The following is a 27,484-nucleotide window of genomic DNA, read 5'->3' on the forward strand; positions in this document are numbered from 1 at the left end:
TCAGTCTCTATATTAAGTCTGCCAAGTTCATTAATCCATGTCAGTTTGAATTTATGAGTATTGAGTTCCCATAAGAGAGGAAAACAATTTTCCTGATCGTCGAGATGCATGCATGCATACATAAGTACATCTGTATATTCAGATGTACCTATATAGGTATATACATACATATTCATGCATACATCCGTTGCATACATCTATCCATAACGCAAATATATCCATCCGTGTCCATACGTACATATATATGCATGCACGTATGTACATATATGCATGCTGATCCTATATATATATATATATATATATATATATATATATATATATATATATATATATATATATATATGAGTACCCAGCACTCCGTCTTGGAGACTTGGACATCGGAATTTCCAAGAAACTCAGCTCTAATCTCCCTGCAATCGGAACTTCCCCATCGCCGAAAACCCTCAAGACCGAAACAAGAAACCTGATCCCATGGAGATGTCTGCGCGATCTCGAAGCCGGATCAAGCTTATCTGCAGCTATGGGGCCCGATTCCAGCCTTTACCCGGGGGCTGGCGGCTCTTCTACCTTGGCGGGGAGTGCAAGCTCATCATCGTCGACCGCTTCACCCTCCTCGCCAGGCTCTCCTCCATCTTCGGCACGGGGCATCTTCGGTTCGCCGGAGAAGACCCCACCGCACTCAAAGACAGCATCGACGAAGACGGCTTCGACCGGATGATGATCGGGCATGACCGCATCCAGCGGTGCTCCGCCTCCGCCCACATCTGCCTCTTCCTTTTCCCCGTCGCCTGCTGTCTCTCCAAGAAAACCACGGGTACGACGCCAGCTGAACTGCCGCCGCTGATCGACTTGTCCACCCCGGCACCCGATGCACGGCCTTCGGTCACCAAGGGTTTTCCGGAAAAAGATACAGAGGCAGATCGAGGAACTGCATGCAGGAAGGGATGCAGTGAACAACTCAAGAGAAAGCTTCGCCGCAGGTGATCGGCGTTGCTTATATGGTGGCCGGGCCCGATGGAGCCTCCTTATTGCTTCTTCTGCCACCGATGGTGGTCGTTGAAGGGCCATACTTGGTTGTGCGTGGGCCGGTTTGGACGGAGCAGTGAGGGGATGCAGGATATTCTCCGTACATGGCGTACGGCCGTGCAGGAAGAGTGATTCCATGTAGATGACCTTTTCGGTATATTCTCATTGTTTTTTTTTTTGTTGTCTTCGAGTCCCTCACACGGTCTCCGCCCGTGGCTTTTCTTCCCTGGGATGTGCCTTGGATCCTCTAAGAGAGAATTCTACCGTCCAAGAAGAATGCGCGAGCCAGAACGGCTTTTGCTGCCGCAAACGCCCCTGGATTACTTATGAGTGGAAGATGTCCATTGTATTATGTATGATTCTCCATCGCCATTGGATTTACTCATACCTCATTGATGTACACCAAACTTACTTCTTTCATTGTATCGCTTGTGTATCAGAACTTATAGCTTCAATATCATAATTAAAAAAAAAAAAAAATTCTGGACTTCAATTTGTTTTTTTTTTGCTGCAAAATTACTTGTTGATTTCTTTACGTTTCAGAAGCTTTTTGAGTTGAGTAAAAAGTATAGTAGAAATTTTTATTTTTGATGCCGAAAAAGATGCAAAATGGTTATTTCACGGCTGAATGCTCCGCATCCTACTTAGCACTATGCTAACAGTTCAATTCTTTTATGCTTGATGCTATATATATATATATATAATTGGTATGTGATATATAATATAATATATACCTAATATATATACATATAGACACACATATGTATATAATATATATAAATATATATACATAATATATATATATATGTATATTATATATAAAATATATACACAAACAAATAAATATTGTATATGCATATATATATTAAAATAACTTTTGAGTGCCTTATGAGAAATCAATTAGCAATGATCAGGCATTGCCTTGGAGACATCAACTTGGCTACAAGTAACAAGTACTACTTCATTCTAGTATAGTAATATAAACAGACATACATATAATATATATGTATATATTAGGTATTGTTTCCCTCGGTTTCAGGCCAAACATGGGATAAAAATATTTGCGTAGCTTGCCACCATGTTGTGGTCAAACTCGTAGGAGATAGGATAGGGTTCGGATGCCTTGAAGCTTCAAGGACTTTTGAGAAGGATGGAATGCTTTCTAAAACTACTATAAAACTAAAGCAAAATAACAAGGATAAAAGAAAACATAAAGATTATTTCCATTGTTGTTGGAAGTGTCTATTTTCTTTTTACAAACTTTGCTTTTATTACCATCTTTCCTTTCCCATTTCCCTATTAGTTATACAACATGGGTAGTTACACTCCACTCACCCTTTTGCTTTATCTCCAATCGCCTATACTTTTAAACTTCTAGTAATTGAATTTTTCTACTCCAATTGACTTAAATCAGGGTTAACCTATAATTGTACCAGATCAATCTATTGAGCCAATACAGTCACTCCTCTAGTATCTAGTCAACTTTATTCTAGATAACCCACAGGTCCAAATACGTAAGTAGGATATGGTGTAAACAATGCCTTGCACAGCTTGTTATCCGATAGTCACGAGGATAATAGGAGGTAACCGCTGTTGTATCTTAGCATCAATCTTTGATTTGGGCGAACACTTAGATGTGAATCTCATTTTCATCAATCCCATTTGAGGAGGATTTACAACAATTTCATGATTTGATACTCGAGTTTCCTGTTCAAATATACTTCCTAGTTAAGATTTTGGATTAAACTTGATCTTCTCATCTCCGTAGAGGTAAAGTAATGGAATCCCAATCTTATCGCTACTTTTCAACCAATTCTTTTTCCAACACCATTCAATTAATACCCCATTCCTCGAGAATCTTCCACTGAGGCCATTAATTAATTAGGCATGAATCAAATTAAAAAATAGCTAAGCCTCCATTTGCACAATTTTCATTACTGTAGTGACATTCTTTCCAATTTAGAATCCTAATTGAGTTAATATCTTCCTTCATTTTTTGCGCTAGGATCATTTAATACCTTCTACCAAATGCCACAACCCCTTCTAATGCCTCCTCTAATCGAATGAAGATAGGTTTGCACAACAAGCGTGGTCTGAAGCAATCTGCAATTCGTATATCTTTTTACTGTATGCAACTGTATTCTTAGCCTATCATAAACTATAGTGTATCCCCCTTTTTTGGCTTCACTTTTGAGTCCGAGTCTTCTTCCACTACTCTTCATCTCAAACTCTAAACATGAAGGATGGTTCATCTTCTACTCCATCCATGGCCAAGAAAATAAAAGAGCAAAAGAGACGCCTAGAATCATCAAGAACTCTTTCCTATTGTAACTCTCAGATATTTATTCATGATTCTTCTGGACTCATGATTCTAGGATCAATCTTTGAAACGGATGTTCTGCACTCATTTTTCTCGATTTTTCCCCTTCACTATGAAGAGACCTTTTTGTACCAGTGGTCTAGCTTTAGGACCACAGTGTGGGATGGTACCAAACCACATCGACTCAACCCTACTAATTCTTCCTCATAGGACCACTGGGTTTACCATATAGAAAACCTTAAGAAACCAGTATAAGATAAAAGTGGACTTTCCAATATCATAAAATTCTCTAAGATTCTGATGGTAAAGAATCATTCCCTTCTGTTAGCTGCTATGTGCGTTTGGTCACCTTTGCAACATCATGTCCACCCCTACTCTCTTTGATTGGAGTCTTCTTTTTGACCTTCGGCCGATACCGATAGATGAAGAAATTTCGGCCATATCTAAGGTTTTCATACCTGCCGACAACTTCAGCATCTTTTTGGATAAATCCGCTAGTTATATATTCTACATAGATTCTCACGGAAGTCATGATGGCCCCATTACTCATCAAGAACTAGCTAGTATATTTACGTCTTATCTGCATTTATAAATAATCGCTCCATTGTATGTTAATTAAAGTGGTGAAAGCCCATCTATAGCTTGCTGCTATGCTGCCCGAAGATCAACCAAACGCTCTCACTCCCAATGCCTTTGGATCTTTAGTTTGGGGCCGTAAGGAATTCTATTCCAGTTCTACTAGTTGCGGATGACCTTTATAGGTTCTCCAAATATGGCTAAATGCATATTTCTCAGAATTCTACCCCGCAAAAATCAATTCCTTCTCTTTTTCTAGCTCAATTGGATGGCTCATTCTCATCTAAGTATTCCCATAAGCTGCATGAAGGATCTTCGTTGGACCAATTTGTTTTTTTCTCCTTTCCTCCATGTTCTTTGGCCACCAAGGTTCATTCTCCCTTTTGCAAACATGTCCCAAGCCGAGGTCGAGACAGCAGATCGCACAGAACAGCAGAAAGTGAGGTTATAACCCTGTGATACTTCAAGATACCCACCAATTTGTTTAACAGCTTATAATGTGTGATTGGAGCGTGCATGCAACAGCACAAAGTGAGGACATGTTTGGCATCCAACATATTTTCCTTTATATTTCTCGATACCTTAATAAAATCCTTCTGTACCAGAAAATGCTATAAGAAAGGTAAATTAATCAAGGTCTATTTGAGAATTCCTACTAAAATCAGACCTGTCAGCCTACCCAAATCTCAGCCCGCAGTCTTAACTACAAATATCTGCACCAGGGACGGATTAAGCCAAATACTATGAGGCCTGCATCCCTCGCGAGCAAGAAGAAGAAGAAAAAAAAAACAAAGGATCCAGGAAGGTCTTCTTTTCCTCCAGCATGATTTAGATTGGGGGGTCTTAGGTTGACTTGGCCCATGCCCCAATGAGCAACAATCCACAATTCTAGCAGAGATCCAGCCCAATATTGGATTACCCAAATATGCCCTTAATCTCTTAAGACGAAATCCTATTTCAAAGTAACAATGGGACCATTAGTGCATAAGCACAAGTATGTACAATTATTAGCAGCACGGCCACCAACATCAATGGAATTTGTTCAAATGTTTCTTTCCCAGAGTATTGAAAATAATAACAAGATATCTGGAGTAACACCCTTAACTTTTAATGTTTTCGCTTCAGAATAGATCTGCTTGGAGAACAGAAGAATACTTCAAATTCCTTGTAGGAATCCCCTACTAACGTATCACAACGAATTAGAAAGAGGATTGCAAGGGGGTGAAATTGCAAGAAGGATTGATTATAAAAGACCGAGGAGCAATTTTTATATACTTGGACCCCTGATTAGATGCAGTGCAACATGATGCAGAAGCAAACCATGGGCAACCATTGGCCAACCCTTAGGTGAAATTACCAATGACATAAACCTTAATCTTATATTGTGATACATACAAGAACACAGCCAAGTGGTAGCTAGAGCAAGAGAAACAATAACTTTACGAAATTGGCAGATTTAGAAGAGAGGGACACCCCAAAAGATATCACCAATGCAGTAAGACTGCAAAATGTTGAAGTAGCTGTACAGCTTTCCAAACTGGCAAGACTTGCGGAACTTTTAAAACAACTTCATGAGACAACATACAAATCTGGACTGCTTTCCACGATTAAAAGGTACATAAGCAGATTCTTAATGATGTATAAAAGGTAAAGAATGTTTACATCCAGAGCATCTAAAGATGACCTTATCCCAAGACATATAACAAGGAGCATTGCATAATTTTCTGTTTCACTGTAATGCAAGGGCCTTATGTGGTAAGAAATACACTAATTTAACATGCAACCAACTTCTTAATATGATGATCTTTTCTACTTTTGTTGTTCGTTCATGAGAACATTATATGTAAATCAATCAGTTTTTGCATGAGAGCATTATAAGCAAATGCATGGTGCCTCATTGCTTCTTTTGGCAATGTAACATTTTCAAAGAAAAAAATCAAATTGGAGAAGCAGAATTTTTTTGTAATAGATAAAGAAATGAAATACAAATATAATCGGAGGTCAACTATTTGAGCTCTTTCCATGTACTTGTGATGCATAACACAGTGGTGAAAAATATGTGGTGAAATTTCACATTAACCTTTTCCTTCATCAAGAAAAGGGAACTCTGCTGGTACTTAATTCAGAAGACTTGCTTCAAAGTGTGTACCAGTTCGTAATTCGTAAAGACTCACTTTAGAATTCATATTTACTAACTTTAAAGCATAACAAATATTTCAATCCCTTTTGGGAATGCATAACGAAACATATCATGTGATTTCGGAAAATGTTCCACCAGGACTTGTGAGTTCTTGAGTGATTTGATGGAGCATTCACAGGGCAGATCTCCACCCTCCTACTACTAGCCTTCTAGGCTTTCTAACATGTTCATCTTTGCCTAAAATCGCATTTTGCCAAGATTTTCTCAGTAATTCCCAAGAGTTTACATCAGCTTTATACTCAAATTTAAAAACTTGGCCAATCCATCAATAAGACCTCCACTTCATTCTCCGCAAAGAAACATTTTGATAAGAAAATGTTTGGAAAGATTGTGAAGCATGCTACAACAAATTTTGCTTAAATGGGGTAATCCATCACCTCAATTTCCATCAATTCAACCTGCTCGCCTAAGTAAACTCCTTGATAAAATCCTCCCTCCTTTTAAACCACATATTATATTCAATTTGTAAGGTGGAGTCCAGTCCCACAGTCAATCTTTCCTGACCAAAATTCACCTAAGATGCTAAGATAAGGTTAGAGGGACAGGAGTAAGAAGCAATAAAGAAAATTCATGGAATAGAGGAGAAAACTTCATAATTAATAAGTTTTGTTATTATAGTTAGGAAGATATTGGGCAGTCAGGTTGTCAGTTATTGTTGAGTAAATGGAAATGTGTCTGAAAGTGCTATATGATGGAAGAAGAGTGATGGTGATGGACATAGCAGCAAGTCTGTTCCTTGCTCAAAGGAAGCAAAGCAAAATGGCATTTTTGAGATAGAAAAATGTGATGATGGCAGCCATGTACAAATTATATAGCCATCTTTTAAGATTTCATAGTTGAAGTTGGAAACTTAATTTAAGAATTTCTGGAACCTTGGTGTACCTTTGGTTACACCCAGTTTCTCTCCACAAGTGGACGAACCGGGAACTATCAGAGGCTGTTTGCATTCACATTGCATTATAATTAGCCACCATATTAGTACATGGCTGGGATACAGGATGTATTAAACAACCACAGCAGGAAAAAAGAAATAGTTAATCAGCTGTGCAAGGCAAAAATATGCAATCAGTCGAGCAGCAGCAACATGACAAAATCATTGATTAATGGTACCAATGATCAACACTACAAAGTATAACAGTTAGTACAGATTGGTCATGATAGTCATCAGAATTAGAGTCAAATGTCCATAGAAGCTGATAACTTTGGCTGATTGTAATAGCAAAACTTAAAGAAGGAATTATGGAAGGTAACTGACTATGATCAAGGAGGTGGGGCCATGTAACCAACCATGGAGAAATGGCAGCAAGTTCAGGCGATGCGTGGATAATAGGAACGTAGGACAACTAAATAAGATGAGCGTCATGATATGCCTGGAAGATCAACCTATTATCTTTTCTTCTCCCTTTTTTCCTGATAGATGGGCCCATAGACAATGAGCTATACAGGAGGCAGAGCCTCCCCCCAATACCCCTAACCTCCCAAACCTTGGAGAAGGCAGGATACAAAACCAGGTCGCCAAGGACTATACCGGCTTGATAACCAGAATCCAAAGTAAGATGAGTGCTTTATTTAGCAGCTCCATAATAAGGTTAGAGAAGTGACCACACTACCAGAGGAAGGAGCCAATGGTTCTTGGAGGGGGAAGATATGATAAATGCATATGTATGCTATCTCTTATGAGAAAATTATGTATAGCAATCTTGATGGCAAATGACAAACACCAACAAAAGAAAAAGCATCTCTATTGATCAATTCCCACTTATTATACATCACCTTATGCTTGTTCTAACTTCTAAGCATATTTAGGTTTAGATAATGTTGACCTATCTTTTTTTATATATTTATTTCTAAACTTTTGATGCTTGTAAATCGCATATAAAGCAAAGTGATGAAAGACAAGGATTTCAAGCACGTTCACAATAAGTATGCGTTAATCTCTCTCTCTCTCTCTGTTTCTTCCTTTTTATGTCTCATTCACCCACTGCAGATAAACACTCATCCAACTATAAGCCTAACTATTCATTTCTTGAAGCAATTTGAATATTTGGAAACATTTGATCTTGAAAGGTCCTTCAATAATCAAAGGCAGAGAAGTAACCAAGAGGGGAACAACCAAAACCCCACCTTTACCTTATCATTCAAAAACATAGCTATGGTTGGATGATGGATCAACATCTTCCCAATGCCTTGTACATATTGACAGACTAAAACCAGAGCAATAAGTTCAACACAATCTTCTCCCATAGCAATACACACAATCATGCACCACAAATGTGCTGGGCAGAGCCATCAAAGCTTTAAAGAGAAAACAGCAAAGCTCATAGATAAAACTTACAAAGATTGAAGAGTGGGGGGGAGGGGGGGAGAGAGAGAGAGAGCTGAAGGCTTAACAAAAAAGCTTGTATCAAACAAAACCTAAAACCAAGACCACAATGCTTGGAACATAGCTGGAGTTTGTCCTAAAACACAAATTTAGGGCCTCCTACCTGTGATACATAATAAAAGCTGAGATAGAACAATGGGCATGTAAATTTTGTGGTGGCATCATTTTTTGTCGTGATGTATGTCATTTATAGGCATTTGATGCAATTTTTTCCTTAAGTAGTAATTAATTCAACTTCGATGGGTAGTTGGGCCACTTCTAACGCTTCTTTAAGTCATAGAACCTACGAAACCATCCCACCAACTTCCGAAGAATTAAAACTACATACCCCATTCTATAAGGGTTAGTTTCTTGACCATATTCAACACCCAACACCCTTGGATTTTTTGAATTACTATGACTTTCACCCCATTTGTAGAGCTTTTAGTGGGCCACAAAGCACTTTATGATCCTCCAAAAGTACTTTTGGATGGAATAGAGGTGTTTGGTAAAAAAATCAAAAAGTTGTTTTAGCTTTACCAAAAAGCTAAAATAGCTTCTTGGAAGAAGCTCCAAAATGGAATTTCTTCGGAGAAGCACTTTTAGCATGCATCGGAAAGCTGTTTTGATTTATAAATCTTTTTCTTTTTGGACCAAAATATCCATGATAAAATATTATATTTTTTTCTTTTTTCTCTCTCTCCATCTCCATCCCCCCTCTCCATCTCCCTCTCCCCCTCTCTGTGTCCCCTTCTCCCTCTTCCTCTCTCTTTCTTATTTTCTAATTTTGGACTAAATTCGGCAAACCATATGCCGACTTCAATTCAAAATTTGAAAATTAAAAAAAAATCTGAAACGTACTGGAATGGCATGGTATTGGTACTATACCCTACCGTACTGCCGAGCAATCGGTATGGGTCCCAGTACCTGTACAGCTAACTTTGATTAGCTTTTATTAAAGGCAATCATCACATATAAACATCACCTTGTCAGCCAAGCATGGATAAGAAAGGTGGACAATTGGCATTAGGTTGACAACCACTCTCTAAACTATATCAAAAACTATGAAATGAGTCCAAATCTAATACAAGTGATAAATACTAGGGCATCCCCGGTTCTATACAATGCACCACAACATGGCTCAATTATAGTAAGAAGTAAGCAGTGGTTGCCTAAGTCCTTGCTCCTAAGCAACATGTTACAGTATAATGCGATTATAGTAACAAACAAGGATTAGTTAGATCATCGCCCATAAGCAATGTGTTACAATATAACCATATTGTAATGACAAATGAGAAAGGGTTATTTAGGATTATGGATTCTTCTAGTAGTAACCTGCTATGGTGGTACATAGTTAGAGTAGTAAGAAGACAAGAATGTACATCATCCAAGGAAGGCAACAATATGAAGAAGAAAATTAGATTGCTGCTTGGAATGTTGGAATTTTAATTAGAAAAAGTAGAGAACTAGCGGATATGATGAGATATAAGAGATTAAAGAAAATTAAATAGAGAAGTAGTAAGTCTAAGGAGATGGAATGCATATAAACTATTATATGTAGGCAAGGATAATAATAAAAATGGAGTAGGAATACTAGTCAACAAAGAAATGGCAGAAGAATTGTACAAGAAAATAGGATAAGTGATAAAATAAAAACTATTAAATTAGTTTTAGATGAGGAGATTAAATGTAATTAGTGCTTATGCATCACAAGTAGGTTTGGAGGAGAGGGTTAAGAAACAACGGATGGATTAGTACAAAATATTTCTAAAGAAGAAAAGACAATTATAGGTGGGGATCTAAATGGGCATTTAAGAAGAACTATATAGGATATGAGACGGTACGGAGTGTACCATAACGTACCGGTTCGGTACCGGTATATGGTATGGAGGGCGTACCGACACTCAGTACACCAAACTAGCTTCCATATCGAGCATACCGATACAGTGGCAGGATGGCACTGGTACAAGGCCTAGTACCGAAACGGCATACCTTGGATATGAGAGAGTGCAAGGGACGCTTCAATTTTGAATATTGGAATTTAATCAATCCTTGAATTTGCCGTAGCTTATGATTTGGCAATTTCAAATACATAATCTAAAAAGAGTGATAAGCACCTAACAATCTTTTAGAGCGGATCAAATTTGTCACAAATTGATTATTTTTCATCAAAACAAGAGAAAGATTACGAAGGATTATAAAGGAATGAGTTTTTTTTCTTTTTGGAGAAGTAGCAAAATTACACTTCCCACTATAAATACAAGCACTAGCATCCGAGTACAAAATATCATGAAATTGAGAAAGTAATACTAAAGTAGAACTCCAAAATATTGATCTGGATTGGTGGGCTACATGTGAAGCTACCTAGTCAGCAGCACTATTTACTTCTCTATACACATGAACAGCCTCAAAAGACTCCTGTGAGAAAATCATCGCCCTCAAATCCAAGAGAGTAGGACGACATCCTTATGGTAACCCGGCTTGGAAATCCAATTGATCACAGTTTTGAATCCCACTCGACTACAACTATGGGTGCTTTGAAGATTATGATGGTAATACAAGGAGTGAGTTTGACCACAACATAGATTGCTAGTTTTATATGTGTATACTAAGGGCAAGAAGAAAAGAAAAGAAATTAATAAATGTTCAAAATAAGATGAAACTTAAATTGAAAAAATGTTATAGCTTTTAGGAATAAACTATTAAAGAAGGAAAATTGGAATTTAAGGATTGAACCAAATATGTGGAGCCAAATGGCATATTAAAGAGTGGCTAAAGATATTTTAGGAGAGACAAAGGAAAAAAGATATACACTTAAGAAATTTGGTGTTGGGAAAATGGTGTAATGGCAAAAAACAAAAGATGTCAAGAATTTCATGAAACACAAAGAAGCTAAAAAAGATGCAAAAAGGATGAAAGGCTAAATATGTAGCATCTAATAATTTATATGATAGGTTGGGTTCAAAAGAAGGTGAGAATGAAATTTTGATAGTAACTAATACTAGATTATGAAAAATTAAAAATATTGATCAAGCTAGATGTACTAAAAGTGAGGCTAATAGGATATTAAAGAAAAATGAGAAAGTTAAAGAAAGATGGAGATATTATTTTGAAATTATTAAATGAGGATTCTAAGGATGAACCTTGGCAAAACGGTAAGCTTTGGTTGAAAAATCTCTTTGTAGGACCCAATGTTGTTTTTATAATGGTCATGCATTTGTTCTTTTAAATGTTATAAATGGGTGGCTAATGAAGTTGGATATAATTGGTATCGAGTAGAGACAGATGGTTCCTATCTCAAAGGCATCAGGATAGAGTAAGTGGTTTAAAGAAAAAATTGTTTTCAAGGTAAACACTGCTGTCAATGATAAGGATGTATAAGAAATTTCAATAAATAAAACTATATTTGCTTCAATCCTTGGAGAGATTTAGTTCAATGATAAATTGGTTGTGCTAATGAATATTTTGATATTTGACTTAGTGATCTCTCCAAGCCAAGATAGACACCTCTCTTATATGATAGGCAGAAAGTCGGATTTATTGGGAGCTTTCTCGAGCATCAGAGACCTCACTATATTTTGCAGGTGATGTTATGGCTAGTACCCATTCTTCTTGCACTTACAAGTTCTTTGGGAGGCAAACTCATTTGACGCAAAGGGGGAGGGAACTGGTAGATTGGTGCTTATTACTGAAAGTAATCATCTTGAAGACTTAATCTCACATTTAGGTTTGCTGTCACTGTGAATTTTGCTTCATGCAATGGTGCTTCCACAATGATGAAAATTAGTAAATAATGAAGTTTGTGCATTTTCTTGGTACAAAAAGGATTAGAAAAATTAATCTTTCACCAATTTATAAGTATAATCTTCTCCCTTGTAGGAAAATCAACCTTCATTGGTTCATGAGGAGGAATAAAACAATTGTTTAAGGTTATAATTAAAGAATATTCATAAAGTTGGCAATCAAAGAAAAATGATAGTGAAGCTCACATTATTAAAGGCAACCACGATATGCTAGCAATCAAAGGACTGCATAATGCATATGTAGTATGTGGGCACATATGCTAGTGCAATAATTTTTTTAACTATTTAAAAAGAAATACAATATCTTAGGGACAATCAAAAAATAAAGTAGTATTTTTTTATGGATGGATAATAGCTTTTTAATTTAAAAGTAAATATTATATATTAAGTACGATAAAAATAACAATAGTATAGTATTTTTTTATGAATGGATAATAAAAATATTGATGAGGTGCTTATTAGTTAGTCTCTGATACCTAATAGTAATAACCATAACATAATCAACATTTTAACACTATTAATATCCTTAAAATAGCTACCTAAAAACCATATTAAACCTAGCCATCAACTTGAATCTGCATCGCCTACATAGCCCACATAAAAATGGGTTATAGATGTAGCTCCAAAATGCTAAATGGGATCACATATGCAGCCATATGATACTAAGCAGGGTGGCCACATAATGCTAAGTGGACCATAGTTTTGGTCCATATATGGTATGATAGAATATAGTACTATATATAGGTAAGGGACCACATACGCATATGCAGAAGCATATATGGCAGCATGCACCAGATTTTAAAACACTAGAAGCTCACATATTTCACCATCATTTAAGGATTGCAGAAATCAAAGAGCAAAACTTGCATGATAATACAAATAAAAAAAGGGGTGGCTCGGTACACGATGCTCCCATCACTACAATGTCTAGAGAAAGTCAGATGTACACAGCCTTATCCTTGCATGCACAGAGACTATTTCTATTTTTCAGATCTAAGTCATAATAGAGCAAACTCACTATTACTGAGCAACCTTTACCGTAAATGCATGATGATGCAAATAACAAAACAAAAAATTGAGGGGAGAAACCATGTTTCATTAATGTAAATATTCTTATTTTTGGAAAGTTTCAGATATTTTGTTTATCAGCCAGCTATCTTTGGTTACCTAGTTGTTTGCATAGAAGTCGTAATTAAGATGTGTTCAAAAAATTCATACTTGGTTCCCAATCCATCCGAAATTTACTATTTAGTGGCTTGCATTATATAACGATCGGGTTAGCATCCTAGGCTATGATATTTTGCAATGCCTATCAAACTGATACTTGAATAGCTTGGACTAATAAACGATGCCCATAATACAAGGTTTTGAGGTGACTACATGGCCTTTTAAAAAATATGTATACCTTAAAGAAAGCATTCTGTAATAAGAATTAAGTTGCAATGTCCAAACATGGCACAAAAAGCATTTGACATTATTAAAAAATTTCATGTGCTTCAAAATCAAGACTTGCCAAATTACAGAGACATATAATTATCACCATTGAGTATATAAGTTGAGCATGATATGGGATTTACAGTGATGTCATAGAAAGGTTTTGAGGCAACTATGTGGCCTTTTAAAAGATATATACACTTTAACAAAGTATTGTCTAGTAAGTTTTAAGCTGCAATGTCCAAACATGTAATGAAAGGCATTTGACATTATTAAAAAAATTCATATATTTTGCTTCCAAATCATAACTTGCCAAATTACAGAGACGTATAACTATCATCATTGATTATATAACTTGAACATGATGTGATTTACAGTACTGTCATAGTAGCATCAAATACCTGAATTGTATCAAATAATGCTCAAATAAGTAGAACCAAACCAGACAATCACAACAATTTCAGAAATAGCCGCATGAACACATAATGGAAATAAACAAACGGCGAATTAGACCTTTACCAACTAAAAACGCTTTTAATAAGAAAGAACGAGGTACAGCACCAGAAGCTTATATATCTTATTCTTTATTATGCTCAACAAGAGAAGAAACTTTACAAGAAAATGTGAGATATTCATCTAGATTGATTTAAGACAACAAGCCAAAGCAAATTACAGATAAGCAAACCCATATGCCACCAAAAGGAAAAGATCAAGAAAAGAGCAATCATCACCACATCCTACAACCAATTAGCCCTAACGAGCCTCCCCTCCGAATCAAAAGGGATCGAGAGGGTACCTCCGCAGTCAGTCATACTTCTCCCTCCAGGAGTAGACGAGGAAGAGGACCCAGGAGAGGCTGAGCACAATATCGCCGACAAGCTGGCGAGGCCAGTCGCGGGCGAGGTCGTCGACGCGGCGCTCAAAGTAGACGCGCCAGAGGGCCATGGAAGCATGGAGGAGGATGCAGCCTTTTGCGAAGAACGCCTGGAAATCCCGATCCTTCACAAATGCCACCATGAAGAGGAGAAGTCCGATCGCCATGAGGAGAAGCCCGGCGAAAGAATCCGATGTCTGGATCAGGAGCTGGTCATGCGGAGTCGACCCCTGGAGCTTCCTCGCCGTCTCTCTCCCGTGCCCGAAGACAGAGATCTCGTTCAGGTAGAACATCATCAGCGCGCCGCAGGTCACCGCCACGGCCGAGTGGAGCAGGCAGATTGCGAAGAACCCCGAGGACGACGACGACGACGACGAAGTCGATGACGATGCCATCACCGACTATTCAGATTGGCACAGTAAAACCTTAAACCCCTGGTTTCTTTCAGAGAGAAAACCAAGCCCTAAGGCTTTCTATAGTAGAAGGGGGATTGGAATCGGGGGGTGGTGGGGAAGATCTCGAGGACGCATTGGATTATGGGATTATATTTATTTAATCAATGTTTTGGCTTGGAACGGGGGACAGAAAGGGAGATGGGCATGGCGATGATGATGATGATGGGAATGGAACATTGGTGGGGGATGGAATGGGGATGGAGACGCGTTTACCGAGGGCGGTGAGATAAGGGGAGAAGGCTGAGGAGTGGTAGAGAGGCGCCTCCCCTCCCGTCTACCTTCTCGTCGGATCTGATAGTTCTCTCCGTTCCTGTGGGTGGATTTATTACTGGGATTATTGGGGAAAGGCAACGAGGAGTTTGTATAGTATAAACGGCGAGGAAGAAGATGAGATGTGGATCCCACTCAGTATGACACACTTCGTGGACCCACCAAAGGGAGACGCGCCAGCAACGGGCTATGGAGTGGTGGGCTCACGGCGGCTGGGGGTTTCGGAATCATGTGATGAATTTGTGGACCACACTGACGTCCTGTTCTGCTTTTGCTCACGGTAACATTGTTTGTAATATTAGAAAAAAAAACATGAATTTTATATAAATATCCTCCTAAATTAATATATATATATATATATATATATATATATGTAAAATACTTATTTTGTTATTTTACTTTTTTTTATCTTTGTTTTTGCATATGTACACATACTATCTAATATCGTTAAAAAATTAATAGTTTCAAATTAAAATAATTAAAATATCCTTAATAGGTAGACGTGCAAAAAGAAACATTTATAAGGGTATACAAGTAAATAGCAATTTTACAAGAATATTCATACAATTTTGCATACTTAGGAGGGTATATGCGTAAAAAATAATCCTAGTAGATAGAAAGAATTTAAACACATTAATTAATGTGACAGCCTTCAGAATCCTATACTTATTAGTTAATATCATAGCCTCCAAAATCTCGCTAATTACTATTATAGACGTTAGAGCCGTGCATTTATGCTTCTACACAAGTAGGATGAATTAATACACCATAAATTAACATAAGTCTTAAGATGTTAAGTGCTGCTCTTGTATTGACAGTTTTGAAATAGTCAAAGAAAGATTAAGAGCTTTGGAGGAAAATTGTATTCTCTTTGCAAGGTGATATGTACATGAAGAAGGGGATGTCGATGCTCTGCAGAAAGTGAAAAAAAAGGCTTGTTATTCAATATAGTTTCTTTCTCTAGAAACTTCGGTTCATTCATATCATCCACGTATATTGTATGGGTTCAAGATAGTTATGGATGGAACTTGGGGTTTGGCATTTGTGCTCTATCCATGTGTTTATCTATTGGTTGTTTTTCTTCAATTCTATATTTTATAGATTTCAACAACCTAGAGGAAGCAATGTTAGAATACTTTATTAAGTTATTGTTGCATCTTTTCATAAATGAAAAATATAAAGCCATATTGGAATGCAAGCATAACAAGCATAACATAAGGTGGAGAAGTAAATATTTTTAGTAAATAAAAATTTGTTCACATTTCTGCAATCAAAAAAAAATTATCTCATTGCAAGAATATCGTCTAGATTATTGTAGAACAAAATACATTGCTAAATAAGAAAACAGATCCATATCCAACATAATCTCCACTACTCCAGCAAAACATGCGATCAAATCTACAATTACTAAGCATATAAGGTGAGAATTAACTCTATATCAACCAATAAATTATGTTTAGTAATAATACTAAAAGTGATACAAATAACTTGAAAGCAAATAAGGTGCAAAAGTTGGGATAGATATATTCAATTATATACCAACCAAGATTGTAGGTAGGCATTATCATCTCTAACTAAAGTTTCCATACTTTTAGCTTGCTTGCGGGGTTGTCCTTTGTTTTTTTCCTTTTGGTGCTATAAACACTGCATGTGCGCCTCCTGTAATTGACACTCTTTCTCTTGAACCATCTTTCTTAGGCCTGCAATATTTCAATAATAAGCAAGTGATAAAGGACAAACATCATTAAGTTAGAGTAGTGCTATATGTTACCTCCCAAGCTTTTGTGGTGCAGAAGATGACGATATTGAAGCTCAAGATTCCTCCACTACTGAATTTTTGCAGATCTTTGCATGATGCTCAAGCTCACCACAACGCTTACATTTGTGCATCTTCTTCAATGTATTCTCATATATACCCCTAATTCTCTTCTTTCTAGGCCTTTCTAGAGGTCTTAGACTGAGCTTAGGAGGCAATATCTTGTATCCAATATCAACTTTTATCCATTGGGTCTTATTAGGTAATGGTCCAATTTCTAATACATAGGCAGTCTTATACTTGGCAACGGTGAAATACTCCGAGACATAATTTTACAAATTTACACCTCTCATACTACATATGGAAGCTGCATCATACACACAAGAAATGTCTGACACCTTCCACAAATGGCAAGAGCAAGTTCGTTTAGAATTACTTCATGTCTTTCATTAGTCTCAATTACTTCTGCTTTGTAATCGTTAGTTCTATAAATATTATAATCACCCAGCTTAAGGTTGATGTCTCTTTCATACTTCATTATCATAGGAACTAAATTTTCTTTCTAGCGGGCAACCATTCTCCTTCTTGCTTCCATTTTCACCATAATTTTTTGTCTTACAGCATTTAATAAATCAAGAACTAGTCTATATCTAGCCTCAGAAATCTAGACATTGAATGATTCCAAAAGGTTGTTTGTTATATAGGAGCATTTAGTTGTGATGCCAAATTGAGATCTACTCCATAAACTAATATTTTCAGCATTAAGATACTTGAATGCCTCCAAGCTAGCCTCCTTAATTTGATTGATGATATTGTTATCTAGGACTTTTGTGTATGCCCTTGCAGCTCCCCATACCTTAATTTTAAGCCAGTGTCCTGAAAACTTTGAAAGTTTTTGTAGAAGTATTTCATGCATTTTTTATGTTCTACTTTGGGATATATATGTTGTATTGCTTCTTCCAATCCCTTTTGTCGATCTAATATAAGTATTGACCTTCTCGAGTTTGAATTGATTCTTTAAGTACCTCCAAAAACCAAGTCCAACTATCATTCTGCAATAACAAAAGCAATTGGAAACAACCCATTATTTCCATCAAGTGATGTAGCAGTTATCATCACACCCGTAAACTTCTCCTTTAAGTGGCAGTCATCTAGGCCTATGAAAGGCCTACAACCAATTAAAAAGCCCGTATTGCAAGCTCGTAAACAAATAAAGAAGTGGTGGAAGTAATGCTTGTCACCTACCACATCTAACTTTAGCTTTACTACACTATCTAGGTTTCTTCTCAAAAGCTCCTTCTTGAAATCTTCCATTCTCTAAAAAGAATCTGCCCAATTACCATAAATTATGGATATGGCAAGCTCCTTTCCTTGCAAAACTCCATGGTATGGAAGCTCAAGATGATAGAATCGCAACAATCTCCTTCTTAGCTCAATAGGCGACAAGTCACCCTCTTTTCTTAGCCAACCAATCATCTTGTCACATATCCAAAATTGTCTGGCCATCTTATAACCACATTTGTTTATAAATGAGCATGTATGAGGTTCCCTCAATTTTTTGACCTGCACATACAAATATAACAATATATTAATACATGCAATATTTTCTATAAGCACTATCATAAAAAGGTAATATATTTCAACCATAATATCTTAAATGCATGACCATTACATAATAGTGAAGCATGAAGCTTCCAATTACAAGCTTTATCTTTGTAACTCACCATTATTCTATCTGGCTCACTTTTGAGAACTCTCACGGCAAATTCATTTAATATAGCATACTGACTCAGTGCCACCTTGAATTATTTTTGACTTATATATTTTGCCCCTACGGTCATGTTAGGATTCTCAATGTCCATCTCATATGTCTCTCCCTCATAGTGCATGATATTTTCATCATCATCATCAGAATCACTATTATAAATATTGTGATAGCTACTCTTAGAACTATAAATTTCAGTATCTATTTTCTGCTCCTCTAAAATAAAGTTTCATCATTTACTCCAACATAATCATTATTTTTAATAGCAGTGGCTAAGGTATCAATGCCTATTATAGCTAGATGTTCGCTTTCATTGTGCCTCTGGTTCTTCCTTACTTTATTCACTCGAATCTTTTCTATTGTAGTTGTAATACTTCTACATGTTTCAATTTGATCTTGGCTGCCTAGTGTTAATTGAGAAAGTTATATAATATTTGCTTCTTTTGTGACAACTAAGAAGCACTCTTTCATATTGTACTTCTTAAATAAACTCATCAATTTCTAATCTGTGTCTAATATTATATAAGACTTAGGCATTAAATGTCTTATCACAGACCAAATCTTTATGGCCTCTTCAAGCTTCAAATTAAAGGTGTGCACTATATCATCATATAGGTCCTTGTAGCAATAGTAGTTAATATCAACTAACCAGCTCTTTTGTCTTCCAAAGTAGTACTTCATTTTATAGAATTCTTAACCTTCTTAAAATATCCTCCAAATTTCACCTTCAATTTGAATAGTTATTGCTCCATTCAAGAACTATGTATATGGAATAAATAAATATGCACGATATAAATTGTAAGTGAGAGTGCTTGTCAACCAAAACTATGCTAGCAAAATAAAAGAAAAAAAGAAATAATGCATAGCCATACTTATTTTAACATTCTAAAATGGGTGACACTTTGCCTTTCTTACCATCAAATAACGTATATGGGCAAGCCATTAAAAATCAAAAAACACAATTTCAATAGGTTCATAACGAGAAATAGGGATGAAATCAAATCAGCTACAACAATCATTGTTGTTCTTCTAACACTTGCAATGATGTATTTTTTTTTTGGGTTCAGTTTAATGGGAGAAAAATAGTAGACATGAACGACAGGGAAGGGAGGGAAAGATGACATTGAAATAGCTTTCTTTAAGATGGAACACTGCTTGGAATCTAGCAATTGATCTCCAGACTAGCTTCCACGACCAAGATATAAATAGAGAGGAGAGATTTCGAAGATGGATCGAGTCCACAACCAGATTCGGAAGAGGAGAGATTTGGAAGGAGCGAGATTTTTTTTTTTTTACCGTCAAATATTACTATTTCAGGGGATCACATGGCATCGTGGGGGAAGAAGGCGATTGCTATCTGTTCTTGTCAAAGAATGTATACACAAACTATTGTCACTTTAGCTTGATATCCTATCAAGATCCTTCAACACGATTAGAATCAAGGTAGATATTATCATACATGTAGGGTATTTTAGTCATTTTGACTTAATAATAGTAATTACTTATAGAATAGTGCTGTTAGGATAATGATGAAAAAAGAGTATAGACTAACATGGCAGGGGTAGCACTGTAAAATCAGCTGAGAAGTATAAATAACAATTCTTAATTGTTATTGATATTAATCGTAATAGACCTAGGAGTAGTTGACGTTTTAGGTTTTCAGGTTACAAATTATGATGTAGTATGCTAATATAGCTAGATGGTACAAACATATAGAAGAGAAATTCATTGCTATTGTTGCCCAAGGTGACAAGCCAAGAGGGGGGGTGAATTGGTTTTTCTTGATTTTCGATTCTTTAATTTTGCTAATTGATGAGTGAGTGATTTGGTTAATATAGATTAACTACAAATAGTGAACTTAGAACAATACACAGACCCCATATTATACCAGCATCTCTTTCGGTTCTTCGGTCATCCAGAGGTGTATATTCCCATTCTACCTGGATCCGGTATTATTAGTCCCTTAAAGTAAAGTGCTCCCCCACAGGTCACAATAAGAAGTATAGTGGTTTGATGCTCTTCTATGCACCTACGTCCACTCCCCAAGTGACCCCTTGAAAATTCACTATAATCCCACGAATTACAGTTGAATTATTTTCCGGGCTCACAATCCAAAAATCTTTACACTTGGTTTTTCGGGATCATCAAGAACCTATATTGGTTTTACGGGCTCACCAACTAACCTATACCGTTGGTTTTACGGGCTCACCAACAAACCTTACAAGATTGTTAAAAAGAAAAAGAAAAACGTTTAAACTCTTATATGAGCAGATATAACAAATATAAACTACAAAGAAGAGTTAAAATATAGTTATCGCTTTGATATGGCTCTTCTCTTCTTTGTCAAGGAATGCTTCACTCTTCAAGGGTTGGTGGAGCTCTTAATGCCTCTTTTTGATCTGCTCAAACACTTCCTTTTGACTCTTGAATGAAGCACCTCGATGAAGAAAATTAAGGCTTTTGTCTTTCTTGGGTAAGCTTTGATATTTTGCAAAAGGATACTTTGTTCTGATAAATAATGTCATTATAAATACTTTCCCACAAGTTTAGGTTACTCCCCATTGGTTAGATTTGAAAAACTATCCGTTACTAGCTGTTGGGAGGTCAAAAAGTACTTCTGCAGAACTAGCCGTTATGCTTCTGCCCGTGCTGGGGTCGACCCAAACTTTTCTGGGATCGATTCAAACCACTGTTCATCAAACTTGGGGTCGACTCAACTTTCAGTGGGGTCGACCCAACTTTCACTGGGGTCGACTCCTGCTACAGTGGGGTCGACCCTCTCAGGGATCACAGAACCTTGTATTTCAGCTGTTTTTCACTGGGATCGACTCAACTCTTTTTGGGGTCGACTTAAGCTACAGTGGGATCGACTCAAGTTCCATTAGGGTCGACCCTCTCCGGGATTTCAGAGACAGTTTCAAACGACATAGCCTTGGGGTCGACTCATGTTCAGTTGGGGTCAACTCCATTGGGGTCGACTCAAGCATTCCTGGGGCCGGCTCCATCTGGGGTCGGCTCAAGGAAAGTTGGGGTCGACCCTCTCAGTAAATTTCAGAGGCTTATTTTCTTGAGGCTTGAAGCTGGGGTCGACTCAAGCATACTTGGGGTCGACTCTACTACTATTCATCCGTGCCATTTTCGCAGAGGTGTGCCTGATGGTTCCATGATGTGCCAGGGTCGACTCCATCTTTTTTGGAGTCGACTCATTCCACACTTTGCTGCATCTTAAGGTTAGACTCATTCATACAATCAATGAAATATACTTCAAGCAATTTTGAATGTATGCCATGGTAGTGCTACATACTCTTAACAATGAAAATTACTATTGTGCCCTTAAGAGTACGTTTCACTTGAAACTTTGCTGAATTAGTATTTAGAATTCACTATCCATTTTCTATCGCAAATTTTATCTCATTATTAATCATTGAAGGACATTTTGATCTCATTCTTCTAATGTATCAAGAGTGTCGAACTCAGTAATGATGTATCATGTTAACTTGTAGTATTTAATTAGATATTTCCTCAATAGTTGTGTTAATCATCAAAATAACACTATCATCCTCAATCTCCCCCTTTTTGATGATTACAAAATATTGAGTATGAGCAGATTGATACTTATCTTAAAATTAGAAAATTTGTTTTAGAAGAGCTCAAGTTGCTGAATTTCAGCTTTTCAAATTTGAGAGTGAAGTCTCCCCCTTTTTCATCCAAATATTGCCAATTTGAACTTTTGATTTTCTTCCCCTTTCTTTTATATTTGGTTAAAGATGAAATTTCAAAAATTTGAGATAAAGCAAGAGTTTCAGGTTATGTATCGAGGTATGAGAGGTATGTGCCAAATTTGGAAATTTTGATTAAAAGTTTAGACTTTAAAATTTTCATTGTTACATATTGCTCTCCCTTAAGTGAATATTATCTTCTATTATAATTTTCAAACTTATTTGTCAACTTATTGCGACTTCTTTCTTTCCTTACTTCTCTTCCTTTTTGTTATCATCAAACAGGTGTATGGCAATAGATAAGTAGATGTAGTAAATAATAAACGGTCAAGTTTTCTTGATCAAAATGGAACATTGTAGTACATTAATGCCAAAAATACAATGTTCTTCAATCAAAGTGCAAAGTACATCAAAAAGGCAAAATACATATGAGAGCTAGATAAATCCTAGTCACTAATCATAATGCTAACATCAGCCTAGAGGGTATCTAAGGGCTGTGATCTAGTCCTCATCCTCCTAGTATAAGTGGTGAGGGGAGGTTGAGCCTGATGGAACTGAGTCTGGCGTGGACCTCGCTGAGCTGGATGACTCTGTGCCGAAACCTTCGACTCAGCTGCTCGGGGCACAGATGGACCATGAGCCTCTCTCTCTTTGTAATGCTCCCACCTGCTCTCTGAGGTCTCTAATCTCCGCAGTCATAATGTCCATCCTGCTCGTCAATCCATCAGAGAGAGTCCTCACCTAAGCTGACACAAGCTTAGTCATCCTACTCCAAAACTCCTCTGTGCACCCCATGGGTACGGATGACGATGGGCCAGCCTCTGAAGGTGCCGTAGGATGATCCTCAGGTACCTCAGCCTCAGGGATGGGGTCTCCAACCTCTGGTGCATCACCCTCCTGTGCATGTATCCCTGCTCCTGCACGCACCCATTGTAACACCCTGAACCAGAGTTAGGGTAGCTTAAGTAATTTTTACCAGTTATGAAGCATCTTCATGATTTTAACCTAGTTTATTATGAGCATCTGAATGCACATGAAAGGTGAGGGAATATCAAAATTTTATGATGTAAATTGGATGGAAACTTTCCAGGAAGTTTGATTCAAAATCATTTCAAAAATGTCGGGATTTCAGCTGTTACAGAAAATTTTACGGTTCCACAGATTGAGAGTGCAATAACTCTGGATATAGTCCATGAATCTAAGTAAAATTTTAAACACATAATATACATTGAGTAGGGGATTTACTGTTGAAATTTCAGCTCAAATGGATTAGCCTACAGCCTGGAACAAAGCAAGTTAGGTGAGTCCCTCGGAAGCCTGTCATTACAGAAAACTGCAGACCTAGATTTGTCCAAAATTTCTATAAAAAGTAGGAAGCATGACGTGGCCTAAAACCTAGTTTTTAAAACCCCTGGGAACCACTCTTTTGACACGTTAGGTGTCTGGGAAGCTAACGTGTCAAAAGGGGGGGGTGTCTAGCATGTTTCAGCAGGCAGCAACTTGTGCTGCTGCTGTTCAACCGTTAGGAGTTCAGTGGTTGGTTGTAGGTGCCAGCCCAAATCAGGCCAGGAAAAGCTCCAGAGAGGGAGAGAGGAAGCTAGGGAAGAGAGAGAGCTACTTGGGGAATCCAAATAATTTGTGGAAGAAGGTTTAAAGTAAAGAGGAAGAGCAACTTGCTGTTGGGCTGCAGAACAGAAATACAGAAATTTTTGGTGCACCCAGGCTTCCTAGCAAATTTCAGGTGAATTTTCCAAACTTTTAGTGATTCTAATTGTAGTCCCACGTAGGAGGGTGATAAAAGAAGATTTTAGTTATTCTAGATGAATTTTTAGGTATGAAAAAGGAATTGAACTATGCTTCCGAAGTTGTTGAAAGCAGTCTGAAATTCTGCAGAAAGAAGCGATGGGATTTCTTTGTGTTTTAGGTGATTAAATTGTTATTTAAAGCTGAAAGTTTGTAGGTTGTGTTAGGGATTTCCTAGTCCTAACACAGAGCCTAATAGGTGGAATTGATTGTTAAGAACCTCCGGGAGTTAAGAGGTTTAATTGGCTCGAAAACAGAACAAACAAGCTGAAAACAGGGGAATTGAATTCTGATTTATTTTTGGTGTTAAGTAGTTGTTTGGCAGCTGAAAATTTATAGATGATATAGAAGGTTTTCTAGTCCTAACCCAGGGTATCAAAGAGGGAGATAAAAGCTTGGAAACCTTTGAGAATTGAGAGGTTTTATTTATCCTAAAATAAGACAAGCAAGGTAAAAAAATCAGAAAGTTAAGATGAGGGTGTTGGATTTCTTTTTGGAACATGCATAATCATGTTGCATCATATAGGTTATAATTTTGATTGACTCTTTTAATTATTTAGGAGGAGAAGAGAGTCCCAGAAGTGTGCTGGGAGTATCAAGCACTAGGGTGGTGCGTTAGCCATCACAAGGTGAGTGGTTTTCTTCTTAACCATGGTAGTTTATTTTGTAATTCCAGAGAAATGAATGATGTCTCCAAATTCAGAATGAATATGCTAAAGAATGAAAATAAGAAGTATTAATTCTCATGATTAAATTGCTTTCTATCAGTGGATAAATGATCTGATTTGGAAAATATATGCTATGCTTGAAAATACTTTAAATTCATGTTTGTTGATTCATAAGTTTATGAACTTGTTTGGGAATGGATTAACCCAAAGTGACTGAACCACTTAAAACCCCTTATCACGGCCAAGAGAGTCATTTTAGTTTGACACCAAGCTATTCTGGAGTTGACCCCTATACTCTAGAGTCGACTCCAACCTTGTTACAGTAACTAATATTTGCACTTTTACCTTGGATACATCACATCAGAGTTTATGATATGTGCCCAATAGGGCAGAGATGGGACGCCGGGAGGGCGTAGCTATGATATGTGCCCAGTAGGGCAGAAATGGGACGCCGGGAGGGCGTAGTATGATATGTGCCAGTGGGGCAGAATTGGGACGCCGGGAGGGCGTAGTAGTAGCACCATGCATAGGACTGTCGGGCTACTCATGAGAATGGTGCCTCATGCGAGTGGCCGGCAGTAGGGCTCGCGGGAGCCATGATTTTCAATATTTAAGCTATGTATACATATGACTGAGCAACAAACGTATTATTTTTAAGCATAATGATTTCAGAACCTATGTGAATGTTCTATGTATCAAATTCTTCAAGGAAGGAAAGTGGACTCTACGGTCCAGAAAAAAAAAAAAAAAGGACTTGAGCAAGGCGATTTTATTAATGCTTTATTTTAAAGCAACAGCTTTATTTCCTGCTAGTTGTAGTACTATTGGCAAATAGCAGATTTCTTATGTGGTTGAAACTAAGTGCTTTAAGATCAAATGCAAATGTTTCATATGTGGCATAAACACGTTACATTTGATGTATGTAAGTATCACAGCTGAAACCTCATATCTCCTCATGATTAACAGATTGTCCACTCACTGGGACTTAGGTCTCATCCCTCTCTTTTTCTGTAAATTCTTGCAGATCGGCAGAGTCATAACATTATAAAAGTACCGCATCAGCATCATCCTAGAAGTTTGTCATAGAAGGTTGGCCATGCCCCTCTGAGTGAAAGGAAAAAACCTTTGTATTATGCATATAGTTGGGGTGTGAATGTAAACTAACTTGAGACAGATGTAAAGTTTGTTATATTTTGAGCTATGTATAGTAGACTTTAAGTTATCAATGAAAGCTTGGGTTGCTTTTAGTTATGATTAAAGTGAGTTAAATAAATTAAACTGACAGGTTTAGGATGTATTGATTTTATTGGTTGGTTGGATATAGTAATTGACAGGTTTTTAATAGTAACTTGTGAACCGCGGCACAAGCTGCTAATAGAAACTCTGCTCAGTACTGTACCCGACTAACCTACTGCGGGAGGGGATCCCACACCCATTGCCCGTTCACCTTCTCATAACCCATGCGAACTAGGAACCGTGCAGTGTAAGTGTCAGTGAATAGCAGATGCCTGGAGATCTCTCCCTCCACAGATATGTCATGCTGTCGGAAAACCAGGATGAGTATCATAACATAGGGTAGGAAAACTCTCGATTTGCATATAGCCTCTCTTATCTGCCTGATCATCATAGCTGGGAGGTTCAGGAAAATGCTCTGAATAATGTGCTCCATAATGACCAAATCTCGCTCAGATATGTGATCAAATCTTCCACTCTTCGGAAACAAAATCCGACCTATGAAGTTGTGCAACAACCTCATCTCAGCTAATAGAGAGCTAGCTATCACAGTTTCGGAGTAATCAAAATCATCTCTTTCAAAGATCAATTGTAGAGCTCTTAACTTGCTTTTCGGTCTTTCTGGAGTTGCACCTTCGCAGGGGAGATGAAGCAACTCACTCAAACTTTCTTCCGAGATCCTAACCCTTACTCCTCGGACTTCAGACACAAGCCCTCCCGGTCCAACTTTTAGGAAGGCGTAGAACTCACGAACCAAGCCCGGGTAGGTCACCAAATCTAAGGAACAAAGATACTCCCATCCTTGCCTTCGGATCCAATCCCCCAAATGGAACCCTTCTTGATCCAAAAATTCGGAGTGGATTCTTCTCCCTGTGGTAACCGGTCTCCCCGCATATTTTGCAAGTTGAACTGAAGGGGAGGGAGGAGGAGGAGGCTCTACACATGTCTCACCTTGTGGGGGTACTGTAGAAGAATCTCTAGCATATCTATCTACGAGGGTAGGCCGTGAAACTCTCCCGGATCTCTTAGCAACGACTCGCTTGGGTCCCATTTTCACCAAATGCTTCCTTAGGTCTTGATCCAACGGCTTGGGGAAGCAATCTTCTACTTTTTGGAGATGATTGGAAGAGATTGGGGAGTAGAAAATAGGGTTTTGGGAAGAGGACAAGATGAAACAGTGCCTAGAATAGCTCACGGGTCCCCTTTTTAAAAGTGGGATC

At 37.5% G+C, this 27,484-nt stretch overlaps 1 protein-coding gene, 1 long non-coding RNA gene and 1 pseudogene across 2 annotated transcripts; 1 reads left to right on the forward strand and 2 right to left on the reverse strand.

Moving 5' to 3' along the window:
* Positions 1 to 14,274: 14,274 nt before the first annotated feature.
* LOC103696280 (uncharacterized) lies at positions 14,275 to 15,425 on the reverse strand. The gene has a single exon (XM_008777845.6). It carries the CDS (start codon positions 14,988 to 14,990, stop codon positions 14,526 to 14,528), a length of 465 nt encoding a protein of 154 aa, XP_008776067.1. The 5' UTR covers positions 14,991 to 15,425; the 3' UTR covers positions 14,275 to 14,525.
* A 1,907-nt stretch (positions 15,426 to 17,332) lies between these two features.
* On the reverse strand, positions 17,333 to 18,582 carry LOC148714068 (uncharacterized; annotated as a pseudogene).
* Positions 18,583 to 24,026: 5,444 nt separating this feature from the next.
* LOC120113103 (uncharacterized) lies at positions 24,027 to 26,278 on the forward strand. Its single transcript, XR_005514956.3, has 3 exons — positions 24,027 to 24,301; positions 24,924 to 24,992; positions 26,056 to 26,278. It is a non-coding gene; the product is annotated as an uncharacterized LOC120113103 (long non-coding RNA).
* The last annotated feature ends 1,206 nt before the right edge of the window (positions 26,279 to 27,484 follow it).

The sequence above is a fragment of the Phoenix dactylifera genome, chromosome 4, assembly GCF_051530095.1.
Source record: "Phoenix dactylifera cultivar Ajwa chromosome 4, Ajwa_hap1_PhDact_Kaust_v1.1, whole genome shotgun sequence".
NCBI classification, from domain to species: Eukaryota; Viridiplantae; Streptophyta; class Magnoliopsida; order Arecales; family Arecaceae; genus Phoenix; species Phoenix dactylifera.